This window comes from Salvelinus namaycush, chromosome 2 (genome assembly GCF_016432855.1).
Source record: "Salvelinus namaycush isolate Seneca chromosome 2, SaNama_1.0, whole genome shotgun sequence".
NCBI lineage: Eukaryota > Metazoa > Chordata > Actinopteri > Salmoniformes > Salmonidae > Salvelinus > Salvelinus namaycush.
Window position 1 is genome coordinate 70,384,521 of NC_052308.1, and position 18,936 is coordinate 70,403,456.

At 42.6% G+C, this 18,936-nt stretch overlaps 1 protein-coding gene across 1 annotated transcript; it reads left to right on the forward strand.

The window, feature by feature from the left end:
* The first annotated feature begins 567 nt into the window (after positions 1 to 567).
* Positions 568 to 18,379, forward strand: LOC120017397 (WW domain binding protein 1-like). Its single transcript, XM_038960149.1, has 4 exons — positions 568 to 758; positions 11,490 to 11,592; positions 14,005 to 14,166; positions 14,893 to 18,379. The coding sequence occupies exons 1-4, from the start codon at positions 672 to 674 to the stop codon at positions 15,726 to 15,728; spliced, it is 1,188 nt and encodes a 395-aa protein (XP_038816077.1). The 5' UTR covers positions 568 to 671; the 3' UTR covers positions 15,729 to 18,379.
* The last annotated feature ends 557 nt before the right edge of the window (positions 18,380 to 18,936 follow it).

The window sequence follows — 18,936 nt, forward strand, 5'->3', positions numbered from 1 at the left end:
ATGGGCTTTGAACGGGGCACCTGGCTGACGCCCGGGAGACAGCCCAGTTTCAAAACAAATGCAATCAACTTTACTGTTCATTTGAGAAGGCTGCTGCTCCCTCCCGCTTTCGCCTCGTGTAAAAAGACCATAAATGTCTGGTTTTCTTGGAAAGCTGTGTGCGCTATTATATGATGCAAGTCCTATCAACTGATTTGAGCCAGAGTATGGCTGTGGATTGACTGCATTATTTAAATGGAATTTTGGCATATTGGCAGTTAATTTGCTAAATTTATGGAATCATTCCTCTAACACTGTCTGGCTAACACACATACAGTGCAGATAAATTCTTCACATTCATTGTTTTACACACTATCTTATCACAGCACTGGCAAACCAAACCATGGTTGAACAACTCCCTGACCAACATGGCTGATCTTTGGACCATCACAAGAAGGTTCAAATCATTCTAGTATTCAAATTCTACGCTCAGGGTGCCCCGGGCCAGATTAATCGAATTCGCCCAATGTGCCTCCTTGACATATCAAATTACGCAGTAGCAAGGAGGCAGCGCATGCGTGGTCTTTCAGTGCGTCCGGTAGAGCCGTAAGCGAAATGTCAAACTAGTTAAGATTTGTGAAGTGGACAACAAACGTCTACGCTTATGTTTTTACACGAGTCAGGTCGGAGGAATGAACGAGATTTTAGGTGTGGGTCTTAAAATGGGATTGTTTTTGCACGTTGTAGCTGTCAGCCCCTCCGACGCGACATTAGACGAGGTAAGATTTGGACTCGAGTCTGCCAGGATTTGTTTTTGGTTGGGGTCGTGCATGTTGTTTATTTGGGTAGCTAGTAAAGTTGCATATACGGCTAGCTACTTTGTTAGGTAGCTAGTTATTAATTTGGCCAGCTGTTTTCCTACAAGTTTGCTGGCTGACTAGTCTCGGTTGGGTGTATTGGGTATAACTTTATAACTTCTAAGTTCGACCGCTGTAGCTAGCTTTAGCTATCTTGCTAGCTAACTAGTTGTTCAGTCAGCTATTTAGTTGGCATCACAGGCACTTAGCCATGGCACTTAGCCATATTGCTAGCTAGCGTTGACGGAAATCGACAACGTATGTGCTGCTTTAGTAACCAACGTTAGCTACATGGCTACTGTTAGTCACTAACCTTAATGACCTTAATGTTAAGCAAACTTCTCTAGCCGCACCCATTGACAGCTGTCTAATTGGTTGACAGTTATCAAATATCTCGCCACGCACAGCATTATCATCCTACTAGCCAACAAGTCAGTAGCTGTCTTATCTAATGATTAGTTGATTAGTCTAATGATTAGTTTATGTTTTGTTATATATTTGCATTGAAACTGCATGTGTAAGTGCCGTTTATAAACGGTTTGGCTGTTGTAACGAAAATGATGCGCGTGCATCGATGTGACCGGAATCTGCTTTATGATTCATAACAGCCAACTACCTAGTAACAATGAGGGGATTCGGTTAATCTGGCACGAGTAGGCGTGTTTTGCATAATGTTAAATTGATTGTATTGGTTTTAGAACCGGGCTGCCTCCCGAGCATGAGCCAGGTGCTCACTGAAGTCGGCTCAAATAAACGCCGTAATTAAGCACGTGGTGAGATTGCGTTTTAACATGCGAAAGTGTTCGCTTTTGATACAAATTTGTATCTGCCTTCCCAATGAAAACTAGTTTTAAAGTTGAACACACATATTTTTTGGAAAATAGGTGTATGCTTCTGGACGATTCACGATGACCGAGCAGCGCAGATTACTATTCCATTTGAGAAAGGAGCTCTTCCCTCACCGTTTTGCCCGTTCGTCACCGGCCATAGACCGGTGCCCCGCGGCTCAGCATAATCGAATCCACCCAATCACAAGAAGCTGCAATGAAGGGAATCGTGGGTGTCTCGTTTCAGCTAGTGTTATCTTGTTCTTTATATCGTGTCTTGTTTCCAGGTGTTTTGACTGATTTCATGTCAATGTTAACATGTACAAAAAAAATGCTTGCTAACCAACAACTGTAACGATGTATTTGAGACAAGTGCTCATTTTGCAAATGCATTTATTTTCCAATAAACGTTGTACAAGCGTCGATTTTGTTGCTAAACAACCAACCTGTCTGTACTGTAATTCACTTTGTTATGGAATACACTGGAGTTGTTGACGGGGATTCATCATCGTTCATGTCCCTGTAGTCATTAATACAAGAGGTTATCAGTGAAACAGATTAGCTATCGCTGGTCTTAATTCGCAGGTTGACGGTTATTGGGATGAGGCAGAACTGAGCTATTTCCGCTAGATGGGCCATCTGCAAAGTCAAAATGTAAAAAATTGATGAAAACAAAAATGTGTATGACTTTGTGGCTGTGCCAGCTAGTTACCACTCTGCAGAGCTGCCTCCAGAACAAGATTCATATCGAGAAAAACGCTAACCTGCTCTTGTCGTGCTTTCAAGACCACTGGAAATGCTGGGGTAAAAACGACGTCAAATAATGACGTCAGTGATCTTCAGGTCGGAAAGTCGGAGCTCTAGAAAGATGCCAAGTTGGATGACCAATCAAAAAGTTTTTTCCCAGTTGGAGCTCTTTTTAGTTGCCATTTGTCTTGAACACACTGACGTTGGACATTTTAGAGTGCCCATTTGTTTTGAACCTGGCTTAAATTCAGTCCATGTCATGACACACAAAGTCCCCCCTCATATACAAGAGCATTGTAAGCATTTTGTTATCATTAGATAATGAAAGATATCCCTGCAAAAGATTCAGATAAATATTACTACAAGTAATGTTATTTAAGTTATGGACCATTTTATACAAAGAAATTGATATAGAAGCCAATCACAGCACTCCTTTTGGGTAATTCTCACAACTGGCATTCGACCCCAAAAATATTATATATTCATGTTTGTATTTTCCAATATTCATATAATGTGATTTTTTTAAATTAAAGTACCACTCATATTACAGAGCAGGCGGTAAAGCTTTGACACCAATTTTTCCTTTGTAGTGCAGATTAAACATTATGGAGTCTTAAAGGCCTGGGTAATGCCAAAATGTCATGTTCCAACTTCAATTCATTATTTCTCAATTATGCTTTAAGATACAAATGTCAAATATACACTGATGGTAAAAAAATATAACACCTTCCTAATATTGAGTTGCCCCCCCTTCCGTTTCCCTCAGAACAGCCTCAGTTTGTCTGGGCATGGACTCTACAAGGTGTCAAAAGCGTTCCACAGGGATGCTGGCCCATGTTGACTCCAATACTTCCCACAGTTGTCAAGTTGGCTGGATGTCCTTCTTGATACAAACAGGAAACTGTTGAGTGAGAAAGAAATGCAGCAGTGTTGCAGTTGTTGACACAAACCGGTGCGCCTGGCACCTACTACCGCTCCCCGTTCAAAGGAAATGTAATCTTTTGTCTTGCCCGTTCACCCTCTGAATGGCACACAAACACAATCCATGTCTCAAATGTCTCCAGGCTTAAAAGTCCTTCAACCCGTCTCCTCCCATTTTTATCTATACTGATTTGAAGTGGATTTAACAAGTGGCATCAATAAGAGATCATAGCTTTCACCTGGTCAGTCGATCATGGAAACTGTTCTTAATGTTTGCTATAGTCATCTACGTCAACAATCCTTCCTCTAAAGGACCCTTCTATGGATAACTTTTTGTCAAAATTTAAAAAATCATGGTCCTGTTTTGTGAGGAATCACCCACAAGTCTAAAGTTCATTTAACAATGTTTTTCTTTATTTCTAGGAAGGAGGCTACAACCCCTCGCAGATATCTGAACGTTCTCCCTGTTTGCTGCTACATCATTGAGACTTTCATTTTGTATCTGGCATCTTGCCTTAGTTCTGGGTGACTGAATATGGTTACCAGTTGCTGAGTGCAGGTGCCAATGTTAATACCAATGTCTTGTTTAACAACTGGATTTGTCAAGTTCTGTTTGAGAGAAATATTGAGTGACACAATACATTGATTGCATTGTCCTACTTGGTTCTGGCCTAGGCCTACATCAGTCACCATCATTTTTCAAACTCCCAAACTGTGTAGGCTGAGGCTAACTGACCACGTATCAAACCCAGGTTGTCCGTACATTGCATTTCAAGACTGCATTAGCTCCCTGTGCTACAGCTTAGACGTGTAGCCTAATATCTGTCTGCAAAGACAAGACTTCAGATCTCTTGCAAGGTGGTTACTCTTCACGTGGGAGTATTGTTGGCGAACCATCAACTACAAATAGGCTAGTTCCCTGAGCACGTCCTCTTTTCCCTTTGAAAAGTAGTGCTGAATGTGTGTGGTGGTCGAGAATGTTGTTTTTGTTGTCACCACTGTTCTGTTCAGCACTAACTGTCCAACCTTGAACTTTCTTCAGAACATATCTCTTCTAGAACACTGTTGCTGTACATTCCCCTTGCCAGTCAGCTCTGTGTCAGTATTGAATCTGCAAAATAGGAAGTGAACTATGCAGGGTTCTACACTAACTTTTTCCAGCTACCACCTTTTTCAGTGGGTGGCACCAGCACACGATTTATTCACACTAAACTTTTAATTAAAAAATAGATAATGGACAATGACCTGGCCGGTGTCCCGTAATGACTGCATTCTGTACAGAACCAGGCTAAAAATGACTAGTCATCTTTTTAAATTAGTATGCCCTTGTTCTTTGATGTAGATAGATTTACTGTAACAGAAAAGAGACTTAAAATAAAATGCTAAATGTATTCATTGCAGATTTCAAAGTGGCATGTGTTCTGTGAAATCATCTAGAGGGCAGAATTTGAAAAAACGATACGTGATACTGTACCAAAACGATATCACGGCAACAAAAAAAACATTTGCTGTTCAAAATCCACAACAATTCTTAAAACATATTTGCGGACCATTGTTGAGAGAATTTGTGAAAATTAGATTTTTGTGTAGTTACCCTTTAATTCAGGCGCTTACAAGCCAGACAGTTGTTTGGCTAGCTGTGTTTCTGCAGCGCACTCGTGATGTTGTTTTCAAAAAAATGACCACTGGATTGATTCAAATAATCATGATTCTGCCAAGAAGGCAAAGGCTACTTTGTAGTTAATTTTTAATTGTCTTTCCATCTACCCGAAAACAGTAAGGGTATCATTAGCATCGCTAACGGCTACATAAAGTGGTAGACATATAGGTCCTACACGTATCACACACTGCAGGGCTCGAAATTCAGGTACATTTGCCAGTGGAACACCGGGCCAATGCCAACTGAACGCTACTGACCCAAATTAGAGAAATACCGACACGGGTCAAGATCTGACAGGAAATCGAATGTTAAAATCAGCTGCTATTGAAATTATGCACTTATCATTCATTTACGGCCTGAGCAAGTAGCCTATACAGGGTTCATACAGACAAATTCAAGGACTTTTTCCAAGCACTTAAAGCTGCGATATGTAACTTTTTGGGCGACCAGACCAAATTCGCATAGAAATATGAGTTAAAGATCCCTCATTGAAAGCAAGTCTAAGAAGCGGTAGATCGGTTATATGTGCGCTATTTCTTTGCTTCCCGTTTTAAGTTTTGCTCTGGCATCTTTTACTTTCAGTTTTGTACACCAGCTTGAAACAGCTGAAAATACAGTGTTTTTGGTTATGGAAAATATTTTTCACAATGGTTTAGATTGTACTATTGTTGCCTCAATTGTTGCCCGTGCCATTGTTGCCTCTACGCTATATTTCTGTCACATAAACTGAATTTAGGTGAACTATTAGAATGTTAGCAACCAGGACATGCCAGAGGGATTTCTACGTAGTGCATCTTTAAATAAGAAATGTGAAGGACCTACATTTGATATTTAATTGTTGTAATAGCGTATAGGAGAAAATCTATGCCATAAAGTGTGCATTACCACTTTTAAGAAAAATGAATTTATTTAAAGGCCTTATGCATTGACATTTGGATTATTTTGACCTTCTAAAATATGTCAAAAATAATGTGGGTTTTGCCTGACTAAATAGACATGTTCCCGACACACACGCTAATGAAGTCTGGCTTAAATGAACTAACATAACTTCAATGACTTTTCAAGGACCAAAGAGCATAGACGTAGGGCTCTCCAACTCTGTTCCCGGAGAGCTACTGTAGCTTTTCACTCCAACTCTGTTCCTGGAGAGCTACTGTAGATTTTCACTCCAACTCTGTTCCCGGAGAGCTACTGTAGATTTTCACTCCAACTCGGTTCCCGGAGAGCTACTGTAGATTTTCACTCCAACTCTGTTCCTGGAGAGCTATTGTAGATTTTCGCTCCAACCCTAATCTAGTGCACTTGATTGGAATAATTAGCTGGTTGATTAACTGAATCCGGAGTTACCTGGAATTGGAGCGAAAACATAGTTCTCCAGGAACAGGGTTGGAGTGAACCTATAGGAGAGTAGCTCTCCAGGAACAGGGTCGGAGTGAACCTATAGGAGAGTAGCTCTCCAGGAACAGGGTTGGAGAGCCTTGCTCTAGAGGAAATGTCTGATTTTTAAAGGCATCCATGGTGACTGTTGGCCTTGGCTCCACGCAACGACCAGCAATTTGAGCTCCGCGAGCTCTCTGCCCCGACAGATTATCTATGGGCTATATGTGTGTAGTGTGTGTGTGGTGAATAATCATCATATCGAAGAAACGGCTTCGGAAATCCATCTTTTTTTTATATAGATCAATTATATAGCCTAGATTAAAATAGCATTATAAAAAATAAAAAAAAATAAAAAAATCACTGGCCCAAGCAAGCCACTGACGAGGGCTTCCTAAACCTCCCCTGTATGTCAAGCCCTGACACAGACTGGGGCATTCCCGTGCCAATGTTGCCTCTTCAGAAAGTTGTTATATTTTTGGTCAATTGCACATTACTGTTTGAATAAATCATGATAATAAAAAAAAGCTAATAGTGAACCTAATACTAACGTTACCAGGTAAAAAAAACATCTCTATGTTTTGGTCGCAGTAGCGAACCCTGTATGCAATATGTCAGTGCAAAAGAATGCTTTGCTGTTTGCGTCTTCTTTGCCTGTCATGTAGCTTACGTGAGCAATCCATGATATTGCAGGCCTAAGAAAGACTCAGTTGGGTTTTCATTTTCATTCAAGACATTTTGTAGTGTTTAGCGATGGGCCCGACTAAGAATTTGAAACTAACATGCTTCTTTGCATGAAAAGGTAGAGATCCTCCATAAATAATTTAGCTTAGACACTAGTATACAGCATCAATAGTCTGTCAGTATTGCAGGCTTTGTGCATATTCATGCCAGATCAAATGCTATATCATATGCACGCGGTCAAGAATCCACTTAGCCACTTTTTAGCAGCTGTCCAAGAGAAAACAATGTTCTGATAGTCAAGTAGTGACACCGGACTGTTCTTGTATGTCTGGTTGTTTCAGCACCTTCTCATTATGGTCGATTTTACGTTTAATTAATCTCTATTATGCCTGTAGGCTTTGGCAGAGTTAGTAACACAATCCACCCGTCCCTAATCTTCTACTGTAGTACGAGAAGGGACGGTTGTTCCATCCTGCAGCAGCCTATTGTTGAAGGCTGAGAGACTGAGGAATCTTGTCTGTCGAGATTCTTTGTTGGGTCAATGTCTCAATGTCTTGTCTGATGCGTCTCCTAGGCGATAGAAAATTCAGACGCCCAAAAAAAACGTAACTCTTCATCTCTTAACCTAGGCTTTTTTATCTCTTAACCTACGCTTAGGCAATTTGTTGGCCATTAGTATTCTTGCATGGATTTGGCTTTAGTTTTTGTTTCTAGGCCTAGCCTATCGTGCTAACTGGACTGGATCCAACATCCTAGCACAAATACAACAACAAGTAACAAAAACATCACGTCATACAGTATAGGTCATAGGCCTAAGGGTTATATCTTTGCACTCTGGTTCTCGACAACAGCTGGGAGCCAGGGAGTTCTTGATCTCCTCTAAAGCCAAAGATCTCTGACCCGAGACTATTGTGTAATCTCCTCAGTGCAAGTTATTTCAGAACTGGAAATGCCTCCAAACCAAACAGTAGCCTAGTTTCTCTGCAGTTTTCAGCTTTAACCTGTTTTTTTTTTTTTTGTGATGGGCTTATGCCATGTCATACAAGGTAGTTGTATGGTGTAAACAATTTGTGGGAGGTTGTTAAAAAGATACACTGCGGAAATGCTCCAGACTTTCCTAGTGGAAACGCATAGGCTAGTGTGTGTGTGTGTGTGTGTGTGAAGTTGATCTGTGGCTGGGTTTCACTATTCCTGTGTTATAACTGTCCTCACTCGGACACACACACTCCGCCTGCCGTTTTGAATACAGAAGGTGCTCCACTCTTCATTACTATGCAGTCCTCTACTCTGGCTGGCAGCTCACACTCCACTGCCGCTTGGACATTTCCTTAGAGCAATCCCTGTCCCCTATTTTGCTTGGTGTGTGTGTGTGCTTTTTTTTTTCTTCACTTTTTTTCTTCTGTGGACTGGAAGGATAACGACCCTTGAGTTGAAAGGACTTGCGTTCCGTGGGATTTAGGAATTTTGGACTGCTATGCCTCTCCAGCTGGGAAGGAAACGGGTATAGAAAACCTTGGCTAACATTTCTCCTCAGGATTTAATCCATAATCTAATCTTGAAGATAATGTGTAGCCTGGTAGGGGTTGCCTGATAAATCAATATACAATCTGAAGCAGTTTTTGATTAGAGGCTTCCTTGGCTGTCTTCCTTGTCTGGTTTCTGGTTTTTAGTTAATTCTTTATCAATGGCTATTCCTGCTGTCCCCTTTGAAAGTAGAAACTGATTGATTTGAAGGATAACGTTTGTATTGCCACTGATTTTAAGTGTGTCTTTGATGTATCAGGTTCTACAAGCTTCTGATGTAGGCTAACAGGCCAGTTCCTGTTTGACTGGAGGCACATTTAGGCCATCATCTACGCAAACAGAAGCAGCTTGTACATTGTGTTTCTCTTGGCTAGACTAACTTGGTGTGTTTGTTCCAGGGTGGGCCATGTCTGTCTGTCCACTCTGTTGTATTGAATGTAGTATGAGGCTGAGGCTACTAGCGCCCCCCCAGTCTACAGCTTGTGGTGCGTGCCCAGGTGTTCCACGTTATAATCCAAGTAATGAGTGATAAGTGATGAGGAAATCTGAGCCGTGGACATTCTAGCAGCTTAGCACCCATGTATAAGAGGGATGATTGAGAGGTTCAATACTACCATTTATGTCTGGACCTAATTCTTCCAGACCTTATGGCTACATTGAACACTAGTAATCAGTTACTGATCTTTTTTTTGAGAGCGAGACTTATTTCATTTTTTAAATGTTTGTTCTGGTCAGGTACAGTATCTGTGAGTGCTGTTAAAGTGACCTAGCCTAAACCCTAGAGGGCAACATGCAAATAAGAGTGATCACTAGCCTATCAACTGTCTGAATGTCTTGATATAGTCTATAGGCTATACTAACTAGTTGTTCATCAGTTGTTTGATTAATACATGTATTTGTTATTCAGGTCCCATACAGTTACAGTATCTGTGTGAGTGTAGTACTCAGGTGACCTAGGTCTAATCCCCTGAGCAATTTCTGTAGAGATAAACATTTGTAGAATATTTACATGGAATAGCTCAACTGCTGTATATTGTGATTTTATAGTTGGTGTTTCAGTCAATGCTCCATAATGCTATCATGAGTTGAAGGTGCTACACACAGGATTTATTTCTGCATTGTAATTTCAAGAGATGTCCATCATATATATGCAGTGATAGTGTTTCACAGTATTACTTACCCGCCAGTGTTGTGATTAGCTGCGATATTTACCCATCGATTTCTCCCGCGGAGCGACATCAATTGTCAAAATAGGAAAGCTGTTTTGACTTTTGCTGTGTATTTAGTGGAAATGGAGTCAAGTGGCCAATGTAGAAATCACTCTTTTCCTGGTTGCTAAAATTCTATACTCTTCGCTCTATTTCAGTTTGTGAAAAAACAAGCATTGAAAAGTGTAGGGAATCATTGTACAATCTAAATCGCTGTGAAATATATTTTCAACAACAAAATATATGCACTGAAGAAAAATATGAACACCACCTGTAAAGTGTTGGCCCCATGTTTCATGAGCTGAAATAAAAGATCCCAGAAAGGTTCCATACGCACAAAAAGCTTATTTCTCTAAGATTTTGTGCACAAATTTGTTTGCATCCCTATTAGTGAGCATTTCTCCTTTAACAAGGGTAATCCATCCACCTGACAGGTGTGGCATATCAAGAAGCTGCCCACCAGAGCTGTTGCCAAATAATTTAATGTTAATTTCTCTACCATAAGTCACCTCCAATGTTGTTTTAGAGAATTTGGCAGTATGTCCAACCAGCCTCACAACTGCACATTACTTGTGTTGTGTGGGCAAATGGTTTTCTGATGTCAACGTTGTGAACAGAGTTCCCCATGGTGGGGTTATGGTATGGGCAGGCATAAGCTACGAACACTTGCATTTCATCGATGGCAATTTAATAGCACACAGATACCGTGATGAGATCCTGAGAGCCATTGCCATTCATCTGCTGCCATCACCACATGTTTCAGCATGATAATACTCGGCCCCATGTCGCAAGGATCTGTACACAATTCCTGGAAGCTGACAATATGGTAGTTCTTCCATGTTCTGCATATTCACCAGACATGTCACCCTTTGAGCATGTTTGGGATGCTCTGGATCAACGTGTACGACAGCTTGTTCCACTTCCCACCAATATGCATCAACATCGCACAGCCATTGAAGAAGAGTGGGACAACATTCCACAGGCCACAATCAACAGCCTGGTCAACTCTGTGAAGGAGATGTCGCACTGCATGAGGCAAATGGTGGTCACACACTGCAGATACTGACTTTAAAAAAATATATATTATCAAGTCCCTACTTTTTTTTTGTTATCTGTGACCAACCGATCCAGATCTGTATTCCCAGTCATGTGAAATCCATAGATTAGGGCCTAATTAATTTTATTTGAATTGACTGATTTCCTTATGAACTGTAACTCAGTAAAATCTTTGACCTTTTTGCATGTTGCGATTTAAAAAAAAATATATATATATATTTTTTTGTTCAGTATAGTTTGGTGGACCAAAACTGAAAGTAAAAGGATCAAGCGCAAGTCCCTGCCATGTTACGGGATGAGGGGGAGATTTGTTTTGAATGCAGCCAAGTGATGTTGCAATACACCTAGCTTCCACATAGGGAAGACATTCTGAGAAATTCTAGGGGTAGCACCTTTTAATTAAGATGATGACGAACAAAAATTAACATCAGTATTTGAGTGGCGGGTGCTGGGTCATATTCACTAGGCAACAGACGGAAGAAAACAGACTGAAACGGCAAGAGACTACCTGGGCTTGTCCGATATGAAACGCTTATTTCCGTTGTCCATTGCAAAGGTTTCGCTACGTTGTGACTTAATGAACACGACCCAGGTGGTGGATATACGGTTTTACACTCCTGTTATTGACTTGTCTCTTCTTGTCTTCCAGAGCGTACTGCACTGTGAGGGGCTGAACAACCAGAGCTACGTCTGCGAATCAGGACACTGCTGTGGGGAGTCACAGTGCTGCAGTTACTACTATGAACTCTGGTGTAAGGACTCTCTCTCTCTACGCTATCACACACACCCACGCACATGCTCTCTCTCTCTCTACGCTATCACACACACCCACACACATGCTCTCTCTCTCTCTACGCTATCACACACACCCACACACATGCTCTCTCTCTCTCTACGCTATCACACACACCCACACACATGCTCTCTCTCTCTACGCTATCACACACACCCACACACATGCTCTCTCTCTCTCTATGCTATCACACACACCCACACACATGCTCTCTCTCTCTCTACGCTATCACACACACCCACACACATGCTCTCTCTCTCTCTACGCTATCACACACACCCACACACATGCTCTCTCTCTCTCTACGCTATCACACACACCCACACACATGCTCTCTCTCTCTACGCTATCACACACACCCACACACATGCTCTCTCTCTCTCTACGCTATCACACACACCCACACACATGCTCTCTCTCTCTCTCTACGCTATCACACACACCCACACACATGCTCTCTCTCTCTCTACGCTATCACACACACCCACACACATGCTCTCTCTCTCTCTCTACGCTATCACACACACCCACACACATGCTCTCTCTCTTGCTCTCTCTACCTCTCACTTTCACTCTCATTCTCTGAAACACATTTGCATTTTAGTCATACAGCAGTGCACCCTCACATTCACCTGTACATGTGAACAGTGGTGGAGAAAGTATCCAATTGTCATACTTGAGTAAAAGTAAAGATACCATAATATAAAATGACTCAAGTTAAAGTGAAGTCACCAAGTAAAATACTACTTGAGTAAAAGTCTAAGTATTTGGTTTTAAATATACTTAAGTAACAAAAGTAAAAGTATACATTTCACATTCCTTATATTAAGCAAACCAGACGGCACAATTGTCTTGTTTTTTTATTTACGGTTAACCAGTGGCACACTAACACTCAGACATCATTTACAAATGAAGCATTTGTGTTTAGTGAGTCGGCCAGATCAGAGGCAGTAGGGATGTTCTCTTGATAAGTGTGTGAATTGGACCATTTTCCTGTCCTGCTAAGCATTTGAATTGTAACAAGTACTTTTGGGTGTCAGGGAAAATGTATGGAGTAAAAAGTATATTTTCTTAAGGAATGTAGTGGACTTTAAGTCAAAAATATAAAAAGTAAAGTACAGATTCTTTAAAGTACTACTTAAGTAGTTTTGTGGGTATTTATACTTAAGTACTTTACACCACTGTACGTGAACATGCATGTACTGAACATACCGTACATGTTCTGAATGCACGCCGCACATTTTTCAAAAAGACAGGTCAGTTCTGACACTCATTTAAAGCTTATTTACTGTACTAGGACCTTCCTCCTCCTCCCCATCCCAGGAGTTAGGTCCTCTGCATATCACTTCCTCCTCTTCCCCCATCCCAGGAGTTAGATCCTCTGCATATCACTTCCTCCTCCCCATCCCAGGAGTTAGGTCCTCTGCATATCACTTCCTCCTCCTCCCCATCCCAGGAGTTAGGTCCTCTGCATATCACTTCCTCCTCTTCCCCCATCCCAGGAGTTAGGTCCTCTGCATATCACTTCCTCCTCCTACCAATCCCAGGAGTTAGGTCCTCTGCATATCACTTCCTCCTCTTCCCCCATCCCAGGAGTTAGGTCCTCTGCATATCACTTCCTCCTCTTCCCCCATCCCAGGAGTTAGGTCCTCTGCATATCACTTCCTCCTCCTCCCCATCCCAGGAGTTAGGTCCTCTGCATATCACTTCCTCCTCCTCCCCCATCCCAGGAGTTAGGTCCTCTGCATATCACTTCCTCCTCCTCCCCATCCCAGGAGTTAGGTCCTCTGCATATCACTTCCTCCTCCTCCCCCATCCCAGGAGTTAGGTCCTCTGCATATCACTTCCTCCTCCTCCCCCATCCCAGGAGTTAGGTCCTCTGCATATCACTTCCTCCTCCTCCCCATCCCAGGAGTTCGGTCCTCTGCATATCTCTTGTTGCCATGATGAATGAGCTACAACATGAACTGTGAACTCAGATTGGGATGTAGAATACCGATCGACACCATGGTACACTGTTGGTACCAAAAGTTCCAATGCAGTTACATCCTTGCTATGGAACAACATTTAGAACAAACCTGGAGGGTTGTTGGCCAATATCTATGGCTCTGCCTCCACATTGTTACTGTGTAGTGATGCACTATATCTCTCTATTACATTCACTAGCAATTTGTCACTTCTGGCATTCACTGTACAGGCACTAGATGTTTACAGTAGTAATGTACTGTAGCTCTCTGTTGCTTTCAAAAACAATATGTCACTCCTTCTATTCAGCAGTACTTTTTTACAGTAGTTTCACCATAGAGATATGAATAACATGTATTAACATATGTCTATGTTTGTCTTTCTACTGCGTCTCTGTCTCCGGCAGGGTTCTGGCTGGTGTGGGTCATCATCTTCATCCTGAGCTGCTGCTGCGTGTGTCACCACCGGCGCACCAAGCACCGGCTGCAGCAGCAGCAGCGCCAGCACGAGATCAACCTCATCGCCTACCGCGAGGCGCACAACTACACCTCCCTTCCGTTCTACTTCAGTAAGAGTCCCGCCTATCAGAGCTCCCCGTGTGGCACGGCGCGACACCCACAACACGAGAGAGCGCCGTGTTCTGTACACAGTGTCAGACTGGTGGTAGTCCATCATTGATGTCGTTACTGTCATATTGCGTTATTGCACGGTGTGCTGCCCGTGTTAACCATGCCATGGTGTGATACAGCTTAGGAGGCGCTGCACAGATGCACAGCGTTATACTGGTAGTAGTCAACAACATGGCATTATTGCGCAATGCCCTTCTATTTCAGTCCTATCATTACCGTGGCGCAATGAAACACGAGAGCACTAAAGCTTCATACATACTCAACTTCAGTCTCAGTAGTTCTCTCCTTCTGCCTTTCTGTCTGACTACATTGCATTGTTATTCCCCAGTGCTGAAGCTTACTCAAACATGGCACCTTGGGTGAATTTTTGTGGTTATCCCTCTCAGCTAGGGGGGATATTTCTCAGTGGCAATTATTGCATCAAACTGAGAGTTTAGTCACTGCTTGGCAGCACTACCTTGACTCAACTCCAGTCCTTTGTTTGAACTAGGAGTTGCGGTTTCGTTTTGGTGTGGGATGAAACACGGCCTTGTTTCATGCCCCAGATTGCAGGAAACCTTAACCACCGGCTCTTGGTTCAATGCCAACGTTGCAACATGTTTTCCTTGCAATCATTTTCAGTTAATCCTAACTGTCCTTTGTGTCCCTCTCTTCTTCACTTCCAGGGTTTCTTCCAAATTCCCTCCTACCTGACTACGAGGAGGTGGTGAACCGTCCTCCCACCCCTCCCCCTCCCTACAGTGTCTTCCATACAGTCAGCCCCCTGCCCACGGACCCACAGGACGGCCTGGGACTGGGACACTGCCCGACCATCCAGACCACTCCGGTCCCCCCAGTGTCCGACACCCTCTGCTCCAGGCCGAGCCTGGAAGAGCCCCACCGCATTGGGGCTCCCACCATTGGCTACAACAGACACAAGGCAGACAATAAGCCTCAGGAGCCCCAGGATGGTGGACCAGGGCTAGGGCCCCAGGATGGTGGACCAGGGCTAGGGCCCCAGGAGGCCTCTACAGAGGAGCCTAGAGGCCCAGAGAAGAGTTGCAAGGAGCCTCTGTTACTCGAGGACCTAGGGGGGCCCGAGAGCGGTGCCCAGGAGGACAAAGATAATAGGGGGGCCCTTGGGCGGCGGCGTCGTTTCACGGGTGACTCGGGTATCGAGGTGTGCGTATGTGACCGTGGTGGTAGTACAAGTATTGGAAGCCAGGAGGGCAAGGAGCTGAGGGAGAAGGATAGCCTAATGGGGGAGGAGGTTGAGGAGCAGGAAGAAGGAGACTTCTGCGACGGGTGCGGTCACCCCACTCCGGGAGTAGAAGAGGAGCAGGCCCTAGCCCTGGATGGACCCGAAAGTAGGTCGGAGTGCGGGTCGGCGACAGGGTCCACCTCCCTGCCACCACCCGCCATGATGCAACCCACCCAGCCCCCGGTGTGTCTGCTCCTCCACACCATCAACGAGCTTGAGGGGCCCCCTCACCATGGCAACAGCACAGAGCCCCAGGGCTGAGCTACGCTAAGCTAAAGCACATCTTCACCAAGGAGGGAGAGAGAACTAGGAGTGGGAGTCAAGACTTTAGTGTGTGTGTGACTGTCTGAGATTGCGTGTGTGTGTGTGTGTGACTGTCTGAGATCGTGTGTGTGTGTGACGAGTAGGAAGTTGTATTTTATCCCAGAGTCTGGACTTGAAAGCCTGATGTTGATAGCTAAAGCCCCTTTGGCATACTGTAATGGTGGCCTTAACTGCAATGTACAAGGAGACCGGAGGAGAGGTTTATCCTGTCACCAACCTACCTACAGACTGCATAAATGTCCTCCTTTGTCTGCCTTTACCAAGAGGAGGCGAAAGGAGACCGTGTTAAGACTTATGCAAGCTGGAGGAGATTGATAGTCTGGTCAGTGGAAGCTGACCTGACGGTTGGTGCGACTGTAGTATAGTGTAAATACACACTGGTGCAACTCTAGCCTGGTCCCAGATCAGTTTGTGCTGTCTTGCCAACTCCTATGCTCAGTGTACCAAGCTAGTGGAAATCATCGCAGCTACTTCCTGTGTCTGTTCACAGGAAGGAACATCCTGGACAAATACACTGAAGCGGTACAGGAACATTGTCAAGCAGTGCAGTGTGGATCGTCATGGCGACGATGTGTGCGTATGTAATGTGATAGTCCCAGTCGGTATGAAATAGAACGTGGTGGCCCTGCCTGCCTGTGGGGAAAACAACCCATGGTTACTTTGGTTACCCCATTGGCTCACAGCAAAAACTTGACCTTTTTCCAAAAGCAATTTTCTTGTCTGCTTGTTTTAGTCAATTACAAAACTACATTTAAGAAAAGTACAACATGTGTAAAGATTACTTTTCAAGTTTGCCTGCTCCTGAGCGTTCTCACTACTTAGAACAATGTAATGTTGTAGGCGCTTCCCTCGTTTTTATGACGGCACTAATGTTAACCACGTGAGTGAGTGCGTTCTAGCTAGCTACCAACCAGAACAGGACTCTCCAACCCTGTTCCTGGAGAGCTACCCTCCTGTAGGGTTTCACTCCCAACCCCAGTTGTAACTAATCTGATTCAGTTTATAAACAGTTCATTTTTAGAATCAGGTGTGCTCGATTAGGGTTGGAGTGAACCTACAGGACGGTAGCTCTCCAGGAACAAGGTTGGAGAGCCCTGAACCAGAACATTAAGCTAGCCAACACAAACAAACGGACTAGCTATAAACCTGCAAGTAGTGAGTGGAGTTCCAAACGGACTGTACTAAGCAAGTTAAATGTCTTACCTGTGATAAAATGTTTTCCACACACGTAGCTAAAGTGTAGCCTTTGACACCGGGTCCCCACAATTTCTCACTCTTCCACACCGAATAGCCTGAAGCCACAGGGCTCTTCTCGCTGGCTCTATTTCCCTACGTGGGAAATGTACTACGAAGTTGGCTCTTTTACAGTTGGGATCAATGGGGAAAGAATGTTTGTTTTCCCAAATTGGTGGGTGTTGTCGAGGACAATTAATTCTTATGACATGAATACTGACTCGGAGTATACTGTACAGGAAGAGCCTGACGCTAAACACTGCGTGTGATTGTTACTGTTTCACATAAGACCTTTTAGCCTTATGGTTTTTTACTCTCCTACAACCCTGTTGTCACAGGGACCCAAGTGCATTAACACATTTTGTGTGACACAATCATTTTATTTTGCACATAAATATATGTAAATCTAATAATGGAGACAAAGAAATGAATCAAACATAAAAAAGTTGTATCTGCGAATCCTGTCTTTTTTTCTAATTTTTATTTTAAATTGAATCAGTTACTATTTGTTTTGTAAAGGATGGTTTTCTAATGTGTCGTTGAGATTAATTCTACATGGGTAAAAACACAACACTTACCACATACGGGCCTCTATCGGAGTCTAGGACGTGATTGGTTCTTCTTCTCAGAGATATTGATTACATGAGTGTATTGTGCATCTCTGAGAAACTGTCATGTTTGCGATAGCTCGCAATGATTGTGCATTAGTGAAACTTACAGGTCCGTAGGAGAAACGGGTACCAAAAAAAACGTTTAGTTACGAGAACCAAGCTATCATAAGTGCTTTATATAGGCCTATTATGCATTTTGTATAAACAAATAGCATATTCTATAATTGTGGTACAACAAAGGTAAACTATTCTGCATTTTGGACGGATGTCTTTGTCAACTTGTGTAATGAAATTGTAAAGCTTTTGATCGACATATTGGAAAATTGTGTATTATAATATCATACAACGCGTTTATGAACCAAACTAGCTACTTTTAAATCTGTCATAGCAAAATGTCAGTCTACAATCATTAGTTTTTTAGTTAGTGAATGATTAATTTCTATTTTAATAAATAACTTACTATTGTTTTGAGTATAGAATTGTTGTACTCTTGAAACATTCAATCTCCAATCAATCAAAAGAGTGTGAAGGTGAAGATACAGGGAACTCAATGCACAGATGAAATGACCTATTGAATGATGTGACAATATTGTATTGTGAATAATGGACATCATGCCAAAGATATTATGCTGTTTCCACACGGGATGTAAGGTGGTTGTGCACATTTTCTGTCTTTTTGTTCGTAAGAGATTTTATTACAGCAGCGAAATTGACACATGTTCAATAAATGTAAAGCAGAAATACTTTTCTTTGTAATGTTGTGTTCTTTGTTTGTGTTCCACACGTGCTGAATTGATAAATGATTTGAAAGCTGCATTTTAATCAAATGGATGAGGTAAGGTGAGTTGAAAATCAGTGCTATAAGAAATAGTATTATCTGTAACATATGTATAATTAGCTCCATTAACCCTGTTGTTGTGTTTGTTAATTCTGTGTTCCCGGTCCAAAATGACCACCCCATTTATAGCTGATTGTAAATCCATAATAATACATATATTATCACCTAATGTTGTGTTAGATCTTTTAATCAACTTAACTTGTAATGTTCACAAGAACTTTTGAACTTCTATTTGCTATTTATGGCCTGTAGCCCTCATTGACCTGAGCTCATACAACTCGTTTTTGAGTAAAAAAAAAAAATCTTAATGAATGGATTATTTTGACTATAACAAATACTCAGATGAAACATATTGTGCTATTTATCACATAAACTGGTGGTAGATTAGTTTCTGGATCTGTACACACCAGCCAAATCAAGAGACCCACGTATGCTTGGACGTCTGTCTGGTCTACCTGTTGTC